We start from the raw sequence: 19,192 nt of genomic DNA, 5'->3' as shown, positions 1-19,192 counted from the left end.
GGCAACCCACTCCAGTATTCTTGCTTGAGAAATCCCATGGACAGAGGAGCCTGGAGGGCTACAGTCCTTGAGGTTGCAAGAGTCGGACATGACTTGGTGACTAAAACAGCAGCACTGGGTTTGATTTCAGATTTGTCTGGGGAATGTGGCAGTGGGAGGGGAGGGGCAGGTGGCGTGAGCACTGATCAGAGGTCTTCTTTTGCCTTCTTGGGCCTGGTTGAGACCTCTGATGCTTCTACCCATCCTGTTTATCCAGGTGGGTCTCACTGATTTTTTTTTTAAGTATAGTTGATTTGCAATGTTATGCCAGTCTCTGCTGTACAGCAAAGTTATACACATATATACATTAAAAAATATATATTCTTTTCCATTATGGTTTATCCCAGGAGACTGGATATAGTTCCATGTGCTGTGTAGCAGGACCTTATCGTTTATCCATTCTAAATGTAATAGTTTGCACCTACCAACCTTAAACTCCCAGTCCATCCCTCATCCTCTCCCTCTTCCCCTTGTCAACCATGAGTCTGATCTCTGTGTCTGTGAGCCTGTTTCTGTGTGTAGATAGGTTTTACGTTAACTGAAAGTCAACGGCAGCACCATTCTTGCTACGTCATGTTGCTCATCTCATACCCTTCCCAGCCTGCCAGGAAAACCCCTCCTGATGTGCTGGGCTTGCAGTAAGGTGAGTGAGTGACAACTCTGATTACAAATGCCACCAGCTGCTAAACATTCCTGTAGGCCAGGCACTGTTCAGATCTGAGACCAAAAGTAACAATTTCGTTAAGACCTTTCTTGGCCTTTAGCATCAAGATAGACCCGGGTCTGGGTGCAGAGTTTGGCTCTGCACCTCTCTAGCTGGTCAGTCATCACAGAGATACTGAACACGTCTAGGCCTTAGTTTGCCATCTGTAGAAAAGGGGCCATGCCTGCCTCTTCCAGACAGGATTCTCAAATGGGTTCATGGAGATGGGGTAAGGAAAGAGCTTAACAAGACTGACATGGCAGAGGAAGCTGTCAGGAAGTGGAGCTCTGAGAAGACGATCAATCCTCCCAACAATGATATGAGCTTATTATTATCCCCATTGTGCAGATAAGGAAGCTGAAGCCTGAGAGGTGGTCACTTGCCCTAAGTCACAGGACTAGGAAGTGACCAAAGGCCTCGGATCTGCCCGCCTCCACCTGCGGCCACATCCGGTGAATGAAGGAGCCGGTTAGCTCCGTTTGCTGAAAATTCAGACAACAGATTCTTGTCCCTGATGCTGGTTAGGTTCAAGGGGCTGCAGAACAGACGACCCAAAAATTTGTGGCCAAGAAACCTGGATTTTCGGCGAAGCTGCGGAAGGACCAGTTCTGCCCACTTGACCTGCTGCATTTTCTCTGGCTTCAGGAGCTGAGCGACCAGGCGGGTTCGGAGTTCGAGAACTCTGATGTCAGATGGGTCATCACAGTGCCCGCCATCTGGAAGCAGCCGGCCAAGCAGTTCATGAGACAAGCTGCCTACCAGGTGAGTGCGGGGCTGGGGGCAGGCGGGGGGCCCAAGATGAACACGGTGGTGGCCGTCACCCCACTCAGCTGTCCCCCAGCATTCACAGGCCTCCTCAGGAGGCAGCAAGAGGTGGCCCACAGCCAGGAGGTCAGGAGCCTTCTCATTCCTCAGCTTCCTCCCTGGTGAGGATAAGGGGTCTGATGGAAAATAGGAGGGGCTGGCCTCGGTTTTCTTTCTGGCTTCATTCATTTCCAGGTCTTGTTGTCAAGGCCTGTCTCTCTGAGGTCAAGGGCTGCCTCTCTGAGTGGGTAGTGGGGGAGTGTAGGGAGAAGCCCCTTACACTGAGGAGGTCAAGGGGGATGCCAGGCTATGGGGCAGGAGGGGTGGTGTCCTTTGGGCTTTGGCACCTTGGGCAGTAGGAACACCAGCAGCGCCAACAGCAAGCCCATCCTTCATGGGTGCTGGAGGGCATCACTGGGGCCACAAACCCTCATGGCCTCCACCCCTCACACTTGCAGACAACTTGTGCCGTGGAGGGGCTCCCATGAGGGGCTGACTTCATGGCGGGAGTGGCCGGCCATACTGACCTGGTATTATGATCCCAGGACAGAGTGGGATCCTTTGTGCTTAGTCTCCTGGGTTAATAAATGAGTGCTCACCCTGGGAGTCAACTTCCAGAACCTTCCACCTGAGCAGGCTGGGGAACATCACCCATGCCTTCTGCCATGCCTCCTTGAGTGAGCTGCCCTTCCCAGGAGACACACCTCTAATGCTGAGTGTGTGGCCACAGACTCAAAGGACCTTTTCTTTCAAAAACCTCAACTGAATCCACCCTGAGCACTAACCCTGGAGAAGGAAATGGCAACCCACTCCAGTATTCTTGCCTGGAAAATCACGTGGACTTCCCTGATGGCTCAGACAGTAAAGTGTCTGCCTATAATGTGGGAGACCTGGGTTCGATTCCTGGGTCAGGAAGATCTCCTGGAAAAGGAAATGGCAACCCACTCTAGTGTTCTTGCCTGGAAAATCCCATGGACAGAGGAGCCTGGTAGGCTACAGTCTGTGCGGTTTGAAAGAGTTGGACACGACTGAGCGACTAACACACACGCGTACTGAGCTCCAGTCAGATGGCCCTGGGCACCTTAAACTGTCCTCCATGCCTGGGGCTTTACTCCAGGTGGCTTTACTGCAGTTCAGGGAAGGACAGTGTCCCCTCCTCACCCCACCCCTGTTCCCCTCCTTCCCGCCACTGCCCCAGCCTGTCTCCTCTGCTCTCCCCTTCCTCTGTTCAGCGTGAGAATCTGGTTCAGTCTATGCATCTGCCAAAAATAGATTTGTTTTTATAGGGATGAGGGAAGCGGGTAGAAGTTCCAGAAACAGACAACTTCTTTAAATAGGAAGAGATTCAAGTGCAGTTTCACTGCCCATGGGAGCCCTGGGCATCAGGGAGCTCTTCCTAGGTGTCAGCCCTCAGGCAGAGTCCAGGGATCCAGAGACGGGACCCAGGGACCCAGGTGTCTGCTGAGACGCCGTCCAGGGGCCTGAGTTTTCCCAGGAAGGATCCTCAAGATTCATCATTTGGACTTTTTTCATTTTCCAGCCCTCAGGAAGACTTCAGCAACAAACATGTGACCTGGAAACGGGACAGTTCTTATTTTTAGCCTGAAAAAGTAAGAGGTGCAGAGACTGGTAGATTCATCAGGGCTGTGGAGTCCTGGGCCGGCTCTTTAAGGGCTGCCTGTCTGGGTGGGTAGCAGGGGAGTGTAGGGAAAGACCCGTTACACTGAGGAGGCCAAGGGGGGGAGCCAGGCTGGGGTGGATGGGGTGTCCTCTGGGCTTTGTCACCTCGGGCAGTGGGAGGGCCCGCAGTTCCTGGGCAGGGCCCAGGTGAAAGCATGGATGAAGGGGTGGGAGGATTTGCTTCCTGAGGCCAGGAGATGCCCTGCAAATGGATCTGTCCTCTCCTTACTGGGTAACGTTTGTCCAGATCTGTCCTCTCCTTACCGGGTAACGTTTGTAACGTTTGTGCAGCTTAATTTGGGGCTCTTTTTGCTACTTGTGTTCAGTTTACAGTCACTGCATAGATTTGAAGATGGCAGGGACCATTTGTTCATTCATTCTTTGTTCACTGTTTCATTTATTCATTAAACAAGCCTGTGTTAGCAGCCTTCTTTTCCAGGATGCATTAGGTGCTCAGGTCATGGGACAGGGGCCCTGCTCTCAAATTGCTTACATCCAAGTGGCTCATTGAAGCCATTTGTACTTCCGGGAAGGGGTCTGTAGCATGTTAGGGGCACCCTCTTTAGCCTGTCTTCTGGAAGAGTCTTCAGGACAAAGTGAACGGAGTTTGCTACTCTCCCAAGTTAGCATTTCTCCAACTCTTCCTTCCTCACCTCCCGTTTATTATACAGGGTGAAAATGGTGGCTATTAATTTTCTTATGTGTCAGCTTGACTGGGCTTAGGGGTATCCAGATATTTGGTCAAATATCATTCCAAGTATCGCCATGAGGGTGTTTCTGGATGAGATTAACATTTACATTGATTGACTAAATAGAGCAGATTGCCCTCTCTAAGGTGGGTGGGTCTCATCCAATCAGTTGAAGGCCTGATTTAGAACAAAAGGCTGAACCTTCCTAGACAGAGTAAGAGGGAATTCCTCCTGCCTGCCTGCCTTCACTTTCATGCACTGAAGAAGGAAATGGCAACCCACTCCAGTATTCTTGCCTGGAGAATCCCAGGGACGGAGAGGAGCCTGGTGGGCTGCCGTCTATGGGGTCGCACAGAGTCGGACAGGACTGAAGTGACTTAGCAGCAGCCTCCCTTCAAACTGGGACATTGTTTCCCCTGCTTTTGGCCTCTAACTGGACTCTTGCTTGGTCTTGAGCCTGCTGGCAAAGGAATTATACCGTCTGCCCTGCAGGGCTTCCAGCTTGCCGACTGAAGTCTTAGGATTTGTCAGTCTCCACAATCATGTGAGCCAACTCCTTATAATAAACCCCCTTCTACATACACAAACATCCTACTGGTTCTGTTCCTCTCAATAAATCTGACAAATACAGAACCTGAGCAAAAAGGACAGTTCCTGGCCCACCCAGCTTCTGAGACCTGAGCCTTCCCAGCTGCCCTTCCACCAGGAGCATGGCGCATCGCCCTGGCTTCATGCAGATGAGCAGGTGGGGTAAGCAGGATAGGTTTCCATCAGGGCAGCTGGGAAACTGGTCAGCCCACCCTGCTCACATGTGGCAAATGGAACCCCTCCTTCCAGGCTCCTGGGTCCAAGTTCATGGCACTGTCACATGGCTGAACATCAACTTCCCATCAGCCTGGTGGAGGAGGAAGAGGCCTGGATGAAGAGAGAGACAGAAGCAATCCCTGGGAGAAGCAGGCCTGCAAGGGGTGGGCCTGGGAGCTGAACTTGACGGTCTGTGACTCATGGCCCGTGAGGGCTCCCCAGCACTTGACATGGGAGCAGCTTCATCTGTGAAACCCCCCAAACCCCTCTTGCATCAAGTGATTGCTGAAGAAGTGGGTTAAAGCTGCATCTTTTGTGATCCACCTTCTTGGGGCAGCTTTAGACCCTTTCACTGGAAAGATGGCAGCAGAAAGAACAGCTGATGCCTCTTCTGAGGCCCTCAGAAAAGAGCTAGAATAAGAGTTAGTTCCAGTCTGTCCTGCGTGAATCATGCATAGGAAGTAGTCTAGTGTATTTCTAGATGAATTTTGCTTAAAATGTGTGACTCTCATAGGTTCCAGAAACCTGTTAAATAAATTATATTGCCATACCCATGATGATCTCATCTCACAGAGCTTGCATTTACCTCCCTTTCTGAACAAGCCGCAGTGAAAGATAATCACATCAAGAAAGAAACCCAACCCCGTGACACTCAGAAGCCCTGCAGCTGTAGCTCTTTGCAGCTCGATGCCAGGCCAGCACAACTAGTCTGGCCCTTTTACGCAGCTGTGGACACAGCCCCTTGGCAGATTTTCCTGGCTAACTGCAGGGCTGAGGAGCAGAAAAGTTGGGGTGGTAACCACCCTCGTCCTTGGCCTCCCTGGAGTGTGGTTTTCTCACCCTGCCGCCCCTCCCAGTGGAGCTTGTGACCAGGAAGCCGAGCTCTAAAAACTAATACTACGACGGAGCTGTTGCTGGCCCAGATGTGGAGAGTCAGATGGAGTAGCCTACTCTTGGTTCAGAGGCTTTCTGATTGTACAATCCTCAGATCATGCCTGCAAAGCTCTCTTGAGAGGGGCCAGAGGATCGCAGAAAGCCTAGCTGGAGGGATGGGCGATTCTTTCATCCGGCAGCTGCCCTCTCAGCACCTACTGTGTGCTTTAGGCCTAGAAGACCTGACAGCTGCCCTTAGAAAACACCCCTCCTTACAGGACAGGTTAGACAGGCCCGCACGGATCGACGGTGGGAAGCAGAGCATGCCACGTGCTGGGCCGGGGGCTGAGCAGAGGGAGAGCTCACATCGAACAGAACCGTGGCCTTGGGATACCAGCTCCAGGGATAGAGTTACCGGGAGTGGAGAGCAAGCTCTTCCGTCCTGGTTGGCCCCGAACAGATCCCAGGCAAAGACCCCTGGGGTCTCTTGTAGCCCCTAGGCCAGGGGGCTTCTGCTGAGGACAGGGAGTGGTTTTATAGACAAACTAAGCTTGCATTTCAGCGCAAGGCATCCTTCTGCTCAGAGAGAAAGACATCTGGGTTTGTAAGAGGCTGGCAGAGATATATCTGCATTTCCTCCTTTTCTCTGAGTCTCCCGGCAGCTCCCAGAAGCCTCCTGGGGAGACGGAATCTGTGTGGAGACAGCTGTCTTCTCTGGCCTCTCTCTCCGTTCTGCCTGTGGCCTCCCTGAGCATTGGCTGGTGGGGACATAGCGCCTCGGTCTCACTGGGGAGCGGGGACGGGGGCTGGTTCAAGCAGAGGAGTGTGGTTACTTGGTCCGGGGCCTCCCAGGCACTGCCGGACCACCCCCCTCACCCCCCCGCCACTGACCTTGCCTTTCCCTCCCCTCTGGTTTGGGGTCCTCTTCACTTCCACTTCCATCTGCATCCTCACCCGGGTACTGTGGGGAACTCCTCACGGAAATGGGTCAAAGCTTTTGCTGTGGAGCTGAGCCAGTCCAGCTGGGGAGGGACAGGTGGATGGTTCCCCGAGGGGTGCAGCCCCAGCTCTCTGGGGGCAGATTCAGATCAGTCTGCTTGTCTTTCACATCTTCAGGATGTGGGAGCATCCCGGTGGGAGGTGTTCTCAGTCAAACACCAGGGACCCTCGGACGCCCTTGAATTGTATCATTTTACTCAAGAGCCCTCACTCCTCTGGACTTGATGTGACTTTCCATGGGTATTTCACATGTAGGTTAGCCTGTTCAGAATTCCCGGGAAGGCTTGGAGAGGAATGAAGGTGTCTGTCTTCTTTGCTCCTTTGTCCCCTGCAGTCCCCATTGCCCCAGACAGGCCCTGGACCCAGCTATTCTCACCAGCCACGTGGGCACCGCCTGGCCGGCTGATGGGACCTGGAGACAGGAATGTGCCTTTCCTCCTTCACACCGAGTCCTGGGCGCGCTCTGCTCTGCCCTCCCCAGCCTCCTCCCATCCCGAGCTTTGCAGGAGAGGCTTGTGTCTCCCAGGCCCCCCGTTGCTTTGCTGTTCACCTGTCCTTCCTCAGTCCACGTGGTGCGAGCCAGGCCCGTGAGCTCCTGCTTTAGAAGGGTCTTGGCTTTATGAGGACGAAAGAGCCAGTCCACGAGCACTGCGCTGCAGACTGGGCTCCTCCTGCTGTCACTCTGGAGTTTTCCCTCTGGGATCCTGGGGAGAAAGGTTCAGAGGTTTCCCTGTTCCTGGCGGCACTTGCTGTGGGAAGCCCGTGGTGTCTTTCATCAGGCACTTTAACCCTTGGCTGCCTTTTTACTGAGGCTGTCTGATGAGATCCTGCGAGAAAGTGAGGCTGGGGGAGGGGGCAGTTTAATCCCTGGGACCGGAATCTTGGCACACACCTGCGCCAATCACCCACTGACCCGGGTAAGCTCAGGGCAGACCTGGCCTCTTCAACCTGGGGGCCCGGCCGATGCGCAACAGATCCTGCTTGTGTGGTTGGGCTCAGCTGAGGCAAGAAGGAGGCGGGTTCCTGGTGGAGAGTGAAAGCATGTATGGTTCCATCTGGTTTTGTAAAGGACAGTCTTCCAGAAGGGTTCTGCCCTTGGCAGACATTTAGTTTTGGCAAAGTAGAGACTTTGTCACCTGCCGGCTGATGGTATCTGAGACCTAGTTGATTGGTTCATTTGGGATAATATGGTTATTTGGGAGAACAGATGGCAGCAGGTATAAGGCAGTCCTGGCCCAGACTAAATGAGTGGAGATCACACCTTCAAACCAGTTCAGGAGGGGAGTGTTAGGGGCACCCAGGAGTTCTGTCAAAGCATGGAGGACTGGGCCCCACTTCAGTAACTGGAGTTACTAAGAGCAGGAGAGCTCAGAACCAGTTCAAGAGCTAGTCTGTGGAGCCTGGGCTGGCTCTCACTTCTGTTGGCTACCCTGGAGCCTAAGACTGTCCCAGTTTGGGCACTGAGATATCAGTGTCCCAGGAAACCCAGGACAGTTGGTCACCCTACCTCTCTAAACCTTAGTTTCTTTCTGCATAAAGTGAAGGAATTGGACGAAAGGTGTCTGCAGTTTCTAACCTCAACTCCCCTCCCTTCCTTGCCCAATAATTGACCCTCCAGAGCCTCTTCTGCTCATGACCCTAGGCTGGCTTTTCCCCATGGGCATTTACAAGTGTGATGTTAGGCAGACCTTTGTCCCTGGCTGACAAGATGAGCCTGGGGAGGCCGCTGGTTGCCTTCTCCTGGGGCCTGGGGAGAACTGGGGGCCTTCTCCAAAGTGGATGTTGCACCTGGGGAGCATCCCGGCTTCCCTCGGAAATGGCAGCAAAGACAGTAAACACAGCGGTACCGGAACGAGCTAGTTTTAGTTTCCCGTTGTGTTGGCAACCAAGGACATCCATGCGCATGGGCAGCTTCAACAACCAAGCCACACCTCATGCTCCAGGTCAAGGCCAAGCCAGTCTGTGTCTCTGCGCACCCTCAGAGGGGTGTTCCTGAAGCCCCCTGGCTGCCCTTCGAGAGGCCTGGAGGGGTTGTGGCTGGAGCAAGCCAGGCGTCACAGGGCAGACTCACATCTGCTGTGAACAGGAGAGGGGCTTTGCATAGGATAACTGCCAGTGGGCTTTCCCCTGCATCTAGGACCTGGGGACTCTGTGGATTCCAGGGCGGGGGTGAGGGGCTTTCTCCTGGAGCCCCCTCGGTGCTCTGGAGATAACAGGTCAGATGCCCACATAGCAGATTCAGATTCTTGCACAGCTGAGGTCCGGCGATGGCCTTTCTGTTTCCTAGGCCACCGACCATCGGGGTTTGCTAGGCCTCGGTCCTACCATTTGGTTCTGGAACCGGAAACAGACCGTCATCGGCCTTCCATCCTGGGTTGGTTTTCTAAGTTTTGGGTCCTTTGCCCCTTTGGGCTTCCCAGCTGTGGGCCAAGCGGGCCAAACATGCAGGCAGCCTTGAGGGTCACAGAGCCTGGCACTCACCAAGAATACTTGTACATTGGCACCCCACTCCAGTACTCTTGCCTGGAAAATCCCATGGACAGGGGAGCCTGGCAGGCTGCAGTCCACGGGGTCGCAAAGAGTTGGACACGACTAAGCGACTTCACTTTCCCTTTCTTTCTCTCCTTTGCCCACCCTGTGATGTTTGGGTACCTGGCTTAGGGCTCAGCACCCAGTCACCCCCGATTTTAGGCTCTGCAGGGGCCTGTAGAGGGAGTTTCCCCAACAAGCACCCCTTCCTTGGGGGTGCTCACTCCCAGGGTGGGGGTGTCCTCGGAGGGGTCCCAGCCTTGCCTTCTGTCTTCCAGGCAGGCCTGGCCTCCCCGGAGAACTCGGAGCAGCTCATCATTGCCCTGGAGCCCGAGGCAGCCTCCATCTACTGCCGGAAGCTGCGGCTGCACCAGATGACTGATCTAAGCAGCAAGGCCGCGGCCAACGGGTGCAGCCCCAGTGACACAGTAGGAGCTGGGTTTGCACAGGGTACCTGCTCTCTCTCTCCCCTCCCCGCCACCCGCCCCTCCGCCCCACTCTGGCCCCCTGCATGTGTCTCTGCCTCGGAGTTTGCGAAGGCACTCAGTGTGGTCTGGAGACCTCAAGATGCTTCTGGAGGAGGCTGGAGTTAAGTACCTCTGTGCTCAGCTCCCCCCCTCCCACAACCTGGCCCCTCCAAGGACACTGTAAACTCATCAGTGGTTACCCTTGTTCATCACCCACCCTAGTGCCTAAGGGGAGGACCCTTCTCTCCCAAGCCCGTGCAGCAGTCCAAGAGTGGCTCTTGGCCATGCATTTTACTCCGCTTTTAAGTCTTTCCTGTCTATTAACTGATTCTTAATCTAATTCCACTGGCCTGTTATTAATGCCTCCATTAAGACTGTTGGTTTATTGCTGACTCATTCATTGGGGCCGCTTTGTACGTGATGCGCTCATTGTGAATCTTAACTATAAACCTGGTGAGAGTTGAGGCTAGAGGTGAAAAGGGCAGACTTTCCCTGAGGGGTTGACGCTCATTTAACTGTGGGAAGGAACACTGCCCAGGGAAACCCAGGTTGGACATTTTAAGGGCCTTTTTTCTCTCCAATATTGGGTTGGCCAAAAATTCCGTGACAGTTTATGGAAAAACCTGATATTGACCTATATGCAAGTTGCTCACAAGCTTGCTCCTCAGAACTGTTTTCCCTGGAATGTAGGGCTCTTTAGATCTGTCCAGAGCCATGGAGTCTGAAGATACCCTGGGTCAGTCAGAGCCATGCGGGTGAACATGGATGCTAAGGAGCTGTGGGGGGTGGCACTGTGCACCCCAGCTCTGAGCTTTCTGCCTAAGTGAGGACTTCAAAGGCACCCCCCCCCCCCATCACGCCAGCCCACCTCCATCCTGCCCTGGAAGGCCCAGGTCCTGGAGGAGGAGAGGGATGACGTGAGTGAGACTGTCACCAGTTGTCCCAGAGCTTTCCTTGTTCCTCAGCTTGAAGGCTGTTTCTGCACTGCCTGGGGGACTGGGCCCCAGGCTCACCCTTGGAGGGCACACATTCCTGTCCAGACAGAGCTCTCTTCCTCTTTACAAGGTGACTCTGCCCCAGCGGCCACTGCTCTGCATTTTTAACCTAGGATGGAGGAGCCTGTGAACCTGAGCCATGAGACAGTGGCAAGAAGTTAACTTGTCACCAGGCTGCTGCCCCCTCAGCCTGCCAGGACCATGTGTTCGCCACCTGGATCTGATTCACCCAGAGCAAACGGAAACAGGCTTCCCTCCAAGTCTCAGGGCTCAATTTGCCTTTTTCTCACAAGGCTAGCTAGCGTTCACGTTGTAAATATTCAGGATCGTTGTTTTAATTGGAAGAAAGAGGAATGTCTGCCTGGGCTCTCTATTTCATATACTGATCTTTACTCATTGTTCATAGATAGCCGCTCATGCCAGAATTAGCTGATTGAGCACAGCTCTCCTTGACACTTCTTAAGCACAACATTCACATAGAAGGGAACTGTTAGAATGCCTGCCCTTCCCAAGAGCTCAAGAGATTTTGTTTTTCTTTCCTTTAATGTATCCTATCATGCCCACACTGCTCCATGTCTGTGTCCTGTGCCTTGAGGGATTTGCTGTTTTCTGTGCTCAGAGGGGTGTCTTTGGTTTTTGAAATCCTCATGTTGTTGGCCACCATCACTCAGAGGGTCAGTGAGGCAGGGGTTCCATCTTTACCTTGCTTTTTGGTGAGAACCTCCCTCCCAAAAGGACAGAGTGCTGTGTGGGAAGGCCTGGCAGAGTGCTTAATCAGGGGGTACCCAGGATGGCATCAGTAGCCTGAGTCCCCCATCCCGGGCCATTCTCTGCGCTCTGATGCCACTCCCCAATGGACATCCAGTGGCCACCACTGAGGAGACCAGAGCTGGCACTCTGTCCCCAGCACTGCAGGGGCCACTGTTGGCGTTATTTGACTCCAAAAAGACTTAACGACATTAGTAAAGGCTACATTTTTCACAATCTTTGCCATATTTGCCTGAAAAACAGGATTTTCTGAGCACGCAGAACATATTTTATTAGCTTCACTTGGCCATTTTTTACACATGCCATTTTCTTGGCCACCTAGACTGTTTTGGAAAGTCAGTCCCCACGGCAAAGTGTTCAGTGTAAGTTCATCTGGAGCTGGGCATAGGAGAGAAGCCCTGAGTCCAGGGACCCCACAGGCCTGCCGGAGCTCTTTAATCACGGGTGGCCTGAGGAGCTTAAGGCTGGCGCAATGTTGATGTTTGCCATTCTGATCCCCAGAGGAGATGCTGCTTTGTGAACACTGTGCTCCTTGCTGAAGGAAGCTGGGGGGTCAAGGGTCCTTTATTGGATAACAAGCAGCAGATGTAGGGCTGAGAGACTAAAGATTTGGTGGGGGGCAGAGCGGTGGATTAGAGCCTTTGTCTGTAAAACCAGGATTGCTCTAAACTGTTCATGGTAGGGGTCATTTGTTGGGTTCACTGTCTCATACTTGGTGCTTTGCCTTCCTCATCACCTACTGTGTGCCTGGTGTCACAGTGGGTGCTGACAACAAATCAGAGCGCCAGTCCCTGCTCAGCCTGCGTGGAACTTGGGCCAAGTAGTATCATCCCGTTTTATGGATGAGGAAACTGAAGCTGAGAGAGGTTAAGTGATTTGCCCCAATTCCCATCGTGCCTATGCTCAGGTGCTTCCCAGGCTCCCTCTCACAGCATCTTTCCCTCCTCTTAACATTCCTATTCAGCGTCTTCAGACTTCACTCTAAATTGTTAAGTCTCAAAGGCAGGGGGTCTGCCGTCTGAGGGTTCATTTCAGGCTGCAAGACAGAGTCGTGGGAACGGCAAGTCCCTTGACCTCCCTGACATGGTTTCCTCGTCTGAACACAGGACGATGATCTGGGCCCTGTCCGTCTCACGGGGCTGTCGGGAGCCAGCGGGAGATGAAATACCCATGCATGGCATCACAGCCACTGAGTACCCCAGCCACCCCTAGGTTGTCCCGCATTATGCAGGAAAAAGGCGGCGTCGACTTTGCTAGGTTCAGCCGCGCCACCTTGTGGCGGAAGAGCATATCGACTTCAACGGAGTCTGGAAAGGGCTTCTGGCCGGTTTATCCCAGATCCAGTTAGGAAAACATACCCCGCATTCCATGTATCAGACCAAGTTCCTTGATGTGAAATTATTTAACCAAGCGCACTGCAGGCCATTTGGCAGACAGCTTCCTCCCTAGGGCAGCAGAGCCAGGAAACTGACCTATTTTATTTCCATTCCCCTGAAACTGTTCCTGGAGGAAGGGAATCTCACCACGGTGAGCTTTTCAGCAGGGCACTGGCTAGCTCCAGGCAGATGAATAGATAGATGGAGGCTGGTGGAAATAAGCTCCTTGCTGTGGAAGAGCTGGCTTTGTCATTCCCCCTGTTGTACTTATGTAATCATTCCGATCGAGATCACCGAATGTTCTGTTCCCAAACCTCCCATGCTCTTTCACCTCCACTGACTTCAGGGACTGCGGCTCTTTCATGCTTTCTCACCCGTTGTTATTTTCTTTGTGTTGGCCACTAGCTAAGGAACACATACGACGTAATCGGCAGAGTCGGACCTTTCTGGTGGAGAATGTCATAGGAGAAATCTGGTCTGAGCTGGAGGAAGGTAGTGTCCTTGAATGTCCTTTGCCCCTGCTGGATTTTGTGTGTGCGCGTGTGTGTGTGTGTGTGTGTGTGTGTGTTGGCAAAAATGCATTCCTATTTGTTCCTTTTACACTTTTGGGAAATGTTCCAAATCAGTTGGTTTCACAGACCTGCTTGCCCAGGGAGAGCTCTTTTTGGAGCTGTAATTTTGCATGTTCTAAAACCATATAGGCTCTTCAGAAGAAAAGTAGGAGCTGGAACTCACCAGTTCCAGGATAAGCCTTGTGTTATAAACAGCAGGTCATTCGATGGTGCTGTTACCTTATTGGCTTGTATGTGCCAGGTATGCAGTGTCGTGTGACATGAATGCTTTAAAGATTCGTTCATCTGTGTTCACAGTCCATGCTAACCAGCACTTCTGGGCAGACATTATCTCATTCTCTTTAGTCATGAATAACTCACTGTGCTCCTGATTAGTAAAACCATTGTACTACTGGGTGTTGATGGAGCTTAGCTAGGTACACCGTCATCACCTGCCAGATTGTTCCAGGACACAGTGGACAAGTGGTCTGTATAAAGGATGGCTGTTTTATACCAGGTGACAAGTATGTGGTGGTGGACAGTGGCGGTGGCACCGTTGACCTGACAGTCCATCAGATACGGTTACCAGAGGGGCATCTTAAAGAACTGTACAAAGCAACAGGTAAGTCTGAGAAAATGAGGGAAGTGGCTAATGTTCTCATACCTGAGCTGTTTTACTCATTTCTGATTACTCTCAGCATCTCATTCTTTCAATGCCATCAGCACGTGGGATTATGAGCAGTATGGATGTGTGAGACCAGAAAGCAAAATGCCATTAAATGGCCTTTAAACACAAACTGCCATAACTTGGGTCTGGGCCTAAAGTGAGCCTGTTTCAGATCCTGGCCATGATCATCACATGTGATTTGGTGCTGTGGCTAAGCTTTCCTGGGAGGTCCCAGGATGAGACCACCAAACCAAAGAACGTCTTGTCCTCTTAGGATGGAAAGGATGAGTAATTAGTAGGTCACAGGGACTCGGTGAGGTCTGCTGGCTTCACTGACTCTGTCCTTAGATTTCTTGGGCAGGAATACCACAATGCTCCCAATTAGCTAGATGCATTGGTTTTATTTAAAATGTAAATAATTTTAAACCGATTGTTGATGAGTGATTTTTACAGGAAAGTTTTCCCATGTGGAATAAGAAGAACCTAAGGGTTTTAAAGAGTAAGAACACACAGCCGTGGTCTGCTGGCTAAGTGGGCCCACGTTTGGGCTACTGTCTTTGGCAGAACCCAGGGTAGGCTGCTACTCAGACTTCGGATTCTGTTTCTGTTTTTGACAGAGTGGTCTCCCATTTTGTTCTTGACCCAGGTGGACCCTATGGATCTTTAGGAGTAGACTACGAATTTGAAAAGCTTCTGTGTAAAATATTCGGAGAGGATTTTATTGAGCAATTTAAAATCAAGCGTCCTGCGGCCTGGGTTGACTTAATGATTGCATTTGAGTCTCGAAAAAGAGCGGCTGCCCCAGACCGAACCAACCCACTGAACATCACCCTGCCCTTCTCCTTCATTGACTACTACAAGAAGTTCCGGGGACACAGCGTGGAGCACGCCTTGAGGAAGAGCAAGTGAGTCGGCTCACATTTGGCTCAGGACAGTCCAGAGGGTAGAACATGTTGATGGGAGGGAGGAAGGGGGTGTGGACTCTGAGTTCCAATCCTACCCGCTTGCTGTGTGATCTTGGGCAAGTGACTCAACTTTTCTGGTCCTTAGTTTTTTCATCTGGAACATGGGCATGATAATTCCACTTACCTGAAAGTGTTGCTGTGAGGATGAAATGAATTCATATACGCTTAGCACAATGCCTGGGACCTAGAAGGTGCTATTTATGTGTTAGCTATGATTATGCACTAAAAAGATAAGCTTTACGAAAGCAGAGAAGTTTGGCTCCTGCTTTGTCCCCAGAGTCCACAACAGAACCTGTTGTGGGTTCTGTTGTGGGTTACTGAGCACTGAGTAGGTGCTCAGTAAATAGTTGTTGAATGAATTATCACCCTGTCTTTTGCATTAGACTTTGGCTTTCACTGTATCAGGAGAGGGTTGGCCAGAGCCCAAAGTAAAGAGAAATGGAAGAGGTTGTGCCTTAGCTTTTAAGCTCCTAAGGGTCTAGATCCTGGTGGTTTAGGGTATTACTAAGGGATCTTTGGGCTTTCAGACCCCCTTGCCCACTCAGACGTGACAGCTGTTCTGCCAGGGCCCGTGACTTGGGTATCCTTTCTACACTCTCACTCTCTCTCTGCTCACCCCACAGTGTGGATTTTGTCAAGTGGTCCTCGCAGGGGATGCTGAGGATGAGTCCAGATGCCATGAATGCCCTTTTTAAGCCGACTATCGACAGCATCATTGAGCATCTCCGTAAGTGATCAGCCAGGGCTTGGCCACTTGGTGGGGCAGAGCCAAGAATGGGGACTGGCATTTCCAGCATCACCCGCCAGTATATGTGAAATCAGGATGGCAGGGGGTCCAGGGTTTGGCGCCACGGGTCAGGGCTCCGGCAGGAGTGGGCAGGGCCTGGGCATCTACGAGGGTGGCTGAAAGCCCCTACTCATCTGGGCTTTCTGTCTGGCTTCAAAAGTCAGAGAGCTGAGACATCTAAAGCAATATTATCATCGAGTGACTGGCCTTAGTGAAGGGATGGCCCTTGCTTTATCAGAATAAATTGGAAACCATAACCTCTGCTGGGATGGAGGAACGGTTATATAAATCAAAGGTCTATCCCCACCTCTCCCACCAAACACACACCAGGGCCCTCACCTGGGGACACAGTAGACTCACCAAGGCCTCTTCCAGTATCCAGGGCCTCCACTTCCCACTCCGTACCTAGCCAATCAGAACCCCCAGGGATGGGATGGGAATTTGATGAAAACCAAAGAATAATATTTCTAACAGCCTGCCTTGACTCATTTAAGAGAACCGCAGGTTTGGAGACGGTGAGGGGTATTCATTCACACCTAACAAAGAACTGCCTAAACTGATCACCGTCTAGCTGTGAAAATGGGTCTCTACTTAGCAGTAGCTTGAGTTTTCATTCCTGAGCATACTGATGTACAGACCTCCTTTCCTTAAAAATAGTCTATTCATACATTTACTGTTGGCTGTGCTGGGTCTTGTTGCTGCCTGAGGCCCTTCTCTGGTCGCAGTGAGTGGGGGCTGCCCTCCAGCTGCGGTGCGCCTGTGGGCTTCTCCTGTTGCCAAGCACAAGCTCCAGAGTGTGCTTACTAGTTGTGACACACGGGCTTAGTTGCCCTGCGGCAGCTGGAATCTTCCTGGACTAGGGATCGAACTGGTGTCTGCTGCATTGTGAGGCGGATTTTTAACCACTGGACCACCCGGGGGCCCATCAAACCTCCTTTCCTTAAAGGACTAGCTCTACAAAAGTAATCTGTTCGAGTTCAGACCAAGAGTGTCCTCCAGTTGGTCCATTCCCCACCTCCTCAGGCCACCCAGTCCCCCTTGGCTTCTGGTGACAGGTCACTTGTCCCCTCCTCTTGCCTTTCAGGGGACCTGTTTCAGAAGCCGGAGGTGTCCACGGTCAAGTTCCTCTTCCTGGTGGGCGGCTTCGCCGAGGCGCCCCTCCTGCAGCAGGCGGTACAGGGTGCCTTTGGCGACAAGTGCCGCGTCATCATCCCCCAGGACGTGGGCCTCACCATCCTCAAGGGCGCCGTCCTCTTCGGCCTGGACCCCGCGGTCATCAAGGTGCGCCGGTCCCCACTCACCTACGGGGTGGGCGTGCTGAACCGCTACGTGGAGGGCAAGCACCCGCCCGAGAAGCTGCTGGTGAAGGACGGCACCCGCTGGTGCACCGACGTCTTCGACAAATTCATCTCCGCCGACCAGTCCGTGGCCCTGGGCGAGCTGGTCAAGCGCAGCTACACCCCGGCCAAGCCCTCCCAGCTGGTCATCGTCATCAACATCTACAGCTCCGAGCTGGACGACGTGAGCTTCATCACCGACCCCGGGGTGAAGAAGTGCGGCACGCTGCGCCTGGATCTCACCGGGGCCAGCAGTACCAACGTGCCCGCCCGCAGGGAGATCCAGACCCTCATGCAGTTCGGGGACACCGAGATCAAGGCCACGGCCATTGATATAGCCACTTCCAAGAGTGTCAAGGTTGGGATCGACTTCTTAAATTACTAACCGGCCCTCCCCGCCGCCGGGCCCCGCCGTGGACCCGGCTCACCCGCGTCTGCTGACCTCAACCCTGACTGTTCTTTCCCTGCCCTTGACCCTTGCCATTACCCATCTGAATTCCAGCGGGGAAGATGAGAGCAGCCAGGGCTAGACATAATTAGGGGATGTTTCGGAGGGCACACTGGAGTCAGAAAAGCTGGTGGCAGTGAAGATGGAGGTCGGGGAATAGGAAATTTGAGCGTCCTAGAAGAGCAGCTAGTGTTCACAGGTAAAAAGTGATGAAACGCCCACCTGACAAGGGAATCAGTACATTTCTGCAGCAGTGATTGGGCTGGGATTGAAGAGTTCTCCCTTCCGCAGAACTTAGGATACCCTATCACAACCTTTCCAGATTTGAAATAAGATCTTTGAGCCAAGGGGAGACTCTTCATCTCTCTGAGACTTTTCTTTTCACGTATTTTGGATGGCAGTCCATATAAAATACCATCCATCTGCAGTTAATTCCTTTTCATCATCATGTGATTGAAAGCGGTGACTCGGTGTGAGCTTGGAGGGTGTTTCAAGCCGGTGGGAGAAGCCTGCCTACACTGGGCACTATTTTAGGTTCTCATAATTTAACTTCCAAATAGGCTCAGTGAAGAATGACTGCAGCTTCAGCTAATCCGCTAGGATTTGTGAGTGGGAGCGCTGACACCTCAGCTTTTCAGCAGGTGAAAATTTGCTTCGAGGGAAATGGATATCGAGCTACTGACGTATCCCGGGTTATTTATATGCTGGGAAAGAACTCCCCAAAGGCCAAATCCTGATTTCTGAATTCATAAGTAATTCGAGTTAACCTCAGTAGGATTCTGTGTGAGAAAATGAAGTCGCAAGTTGCCTTGTTCACATCACCAAGCCTGGGCGTGAACATGGGAACAGGCTTTGAAACAGCCCCTTTCCTCAAAGAGCACACATATTTTCAACTAACTCCCTCCTCCCGGCTCGCCCTCATCTCCCTAAGAGTTTTTGGCCATTTAATTCCACATTTTGGGAAGACTACATTAGTGATACACAGGCAGAGAATCTGTTCTACGAAATGTTTCGTTAAAATCTTCCGTTTCTAAACTTGAACTGAAGATTCTACCTACAGGCATTCAGAGATCGATACTGAACGATTGAGGCTGGTTTTTGTTTTTGTTCAAAGCAGATCTGTGGATCTCCCATGCAAGAACTGCCTGGGGGCTTCTTAAAAACAGGTTCCTGGATCCTCTCCCTTTTATGAACTTGAGTCTTGGAGAGGGAACCTGAATCTGCGATGTTTAGTAAATGCCGAAGGGGACTGTGGCTGAATTGGAATCTGGAAACTCCCAACTTTAGGTTTTTCGAAAGCTGGGGCACAGACTGCAGCCTCTGGTTAGGTTCCTTGAGGGAGAGGATCTACAAGTGAAGGGCCAGGAGCCCACCCCTTGCCCTCTGGGGAGTGGGGCTGGAGCTCCACCTGGCTTGGGGATGGCAGGACCTGGGAGGAAAGAGATTGGAAGAAAGGCAGCCGGAGAATGGGGCAGATGAACCAACTGGTGTGTGTGCCTGCTCCCCATCCTTCCCCACTTGCAAAGCCAGTCTTCCACTTCCAGGAGCCAACTGCAGGAAAAGAATCCAGAACCTGACTCACAACCCGTCTGATCTGTTCAAAGCTGTCTTTTCCACCTGCTGGAGTTCAGTCAGTTTTAAATCACCGGAGGCAGGCATAATAAAAGAGGGCAAGATGGCTGAGCCACTAACTTTGAATGCGAGTTGGATT

At 52.2% G+C, this 19,192-nt stretch overlaps 1 protein-coding gene across 1 annotated transcript in view; it reads left to right on the top strand.

Moving 5' to 3' along the window:
* HSPA12A (heat shock protein family A (Hsp70) member 12A) overlaps nucleotides 1–17,418 on the top strand; it is a 160,767-nt gene extending 143,349 nt beyond the window's left edge. The window contains exons 6-12 of the mRNA XM_068961666.1: nucleotides 1,388–1,504; nucleotides 9,399–9,570; nucleotides 13,132–13,218; nucleotides 13,795–13,899; nucleotides 14,591–14,849; nucleotides 15,533–15,636; nucleotides 16,781–17,418. Of these exons, the coding sequence (XP_068817767.1) occupies nucleotides 1,388–1,504; nucleotides 9,399–9,570; nucleotides 13,132–13,218; nucleotides 13,795–13,899; nucleotides 14,591–14,849; nucleotides 15,533–15,636; nucleotides 16,781–17,418 (1,482 nt within the window). The remainder of the gene's footprint in view (nucleotides 1–1,387; nucleotides 1,505–9,398; nucleotides 9,571–13,131; nucleotides 13,219–13,794; nucleotides 13,900–14,590; nucleotides 14,850–15,532; nucleotides 15,637–16,780) is intronic.
* The last annotated feature ends 1,774 nt before the right edge of the window (nucleotides 17,419–19,192 follow it).

The sequence above is a fragment of the Capricornis sumatraensis genome, chromosome 23 (genome assembly GCF_032405125.1).
Source record: "Capricornis sumatraensis isolate serow.1 chromosome 23, serow.2, whole genome shotgun sequence".
Taxonomy (NCBI): Eukaryota; Metazoa; Chordata; class Mammalia; order Artiodactyla; family Bovidae; genus Capricornis; species Capricornis sumatraensis.
This window is presented reverse-complemented; position numbering and strand designations above follow the sequence as displayed.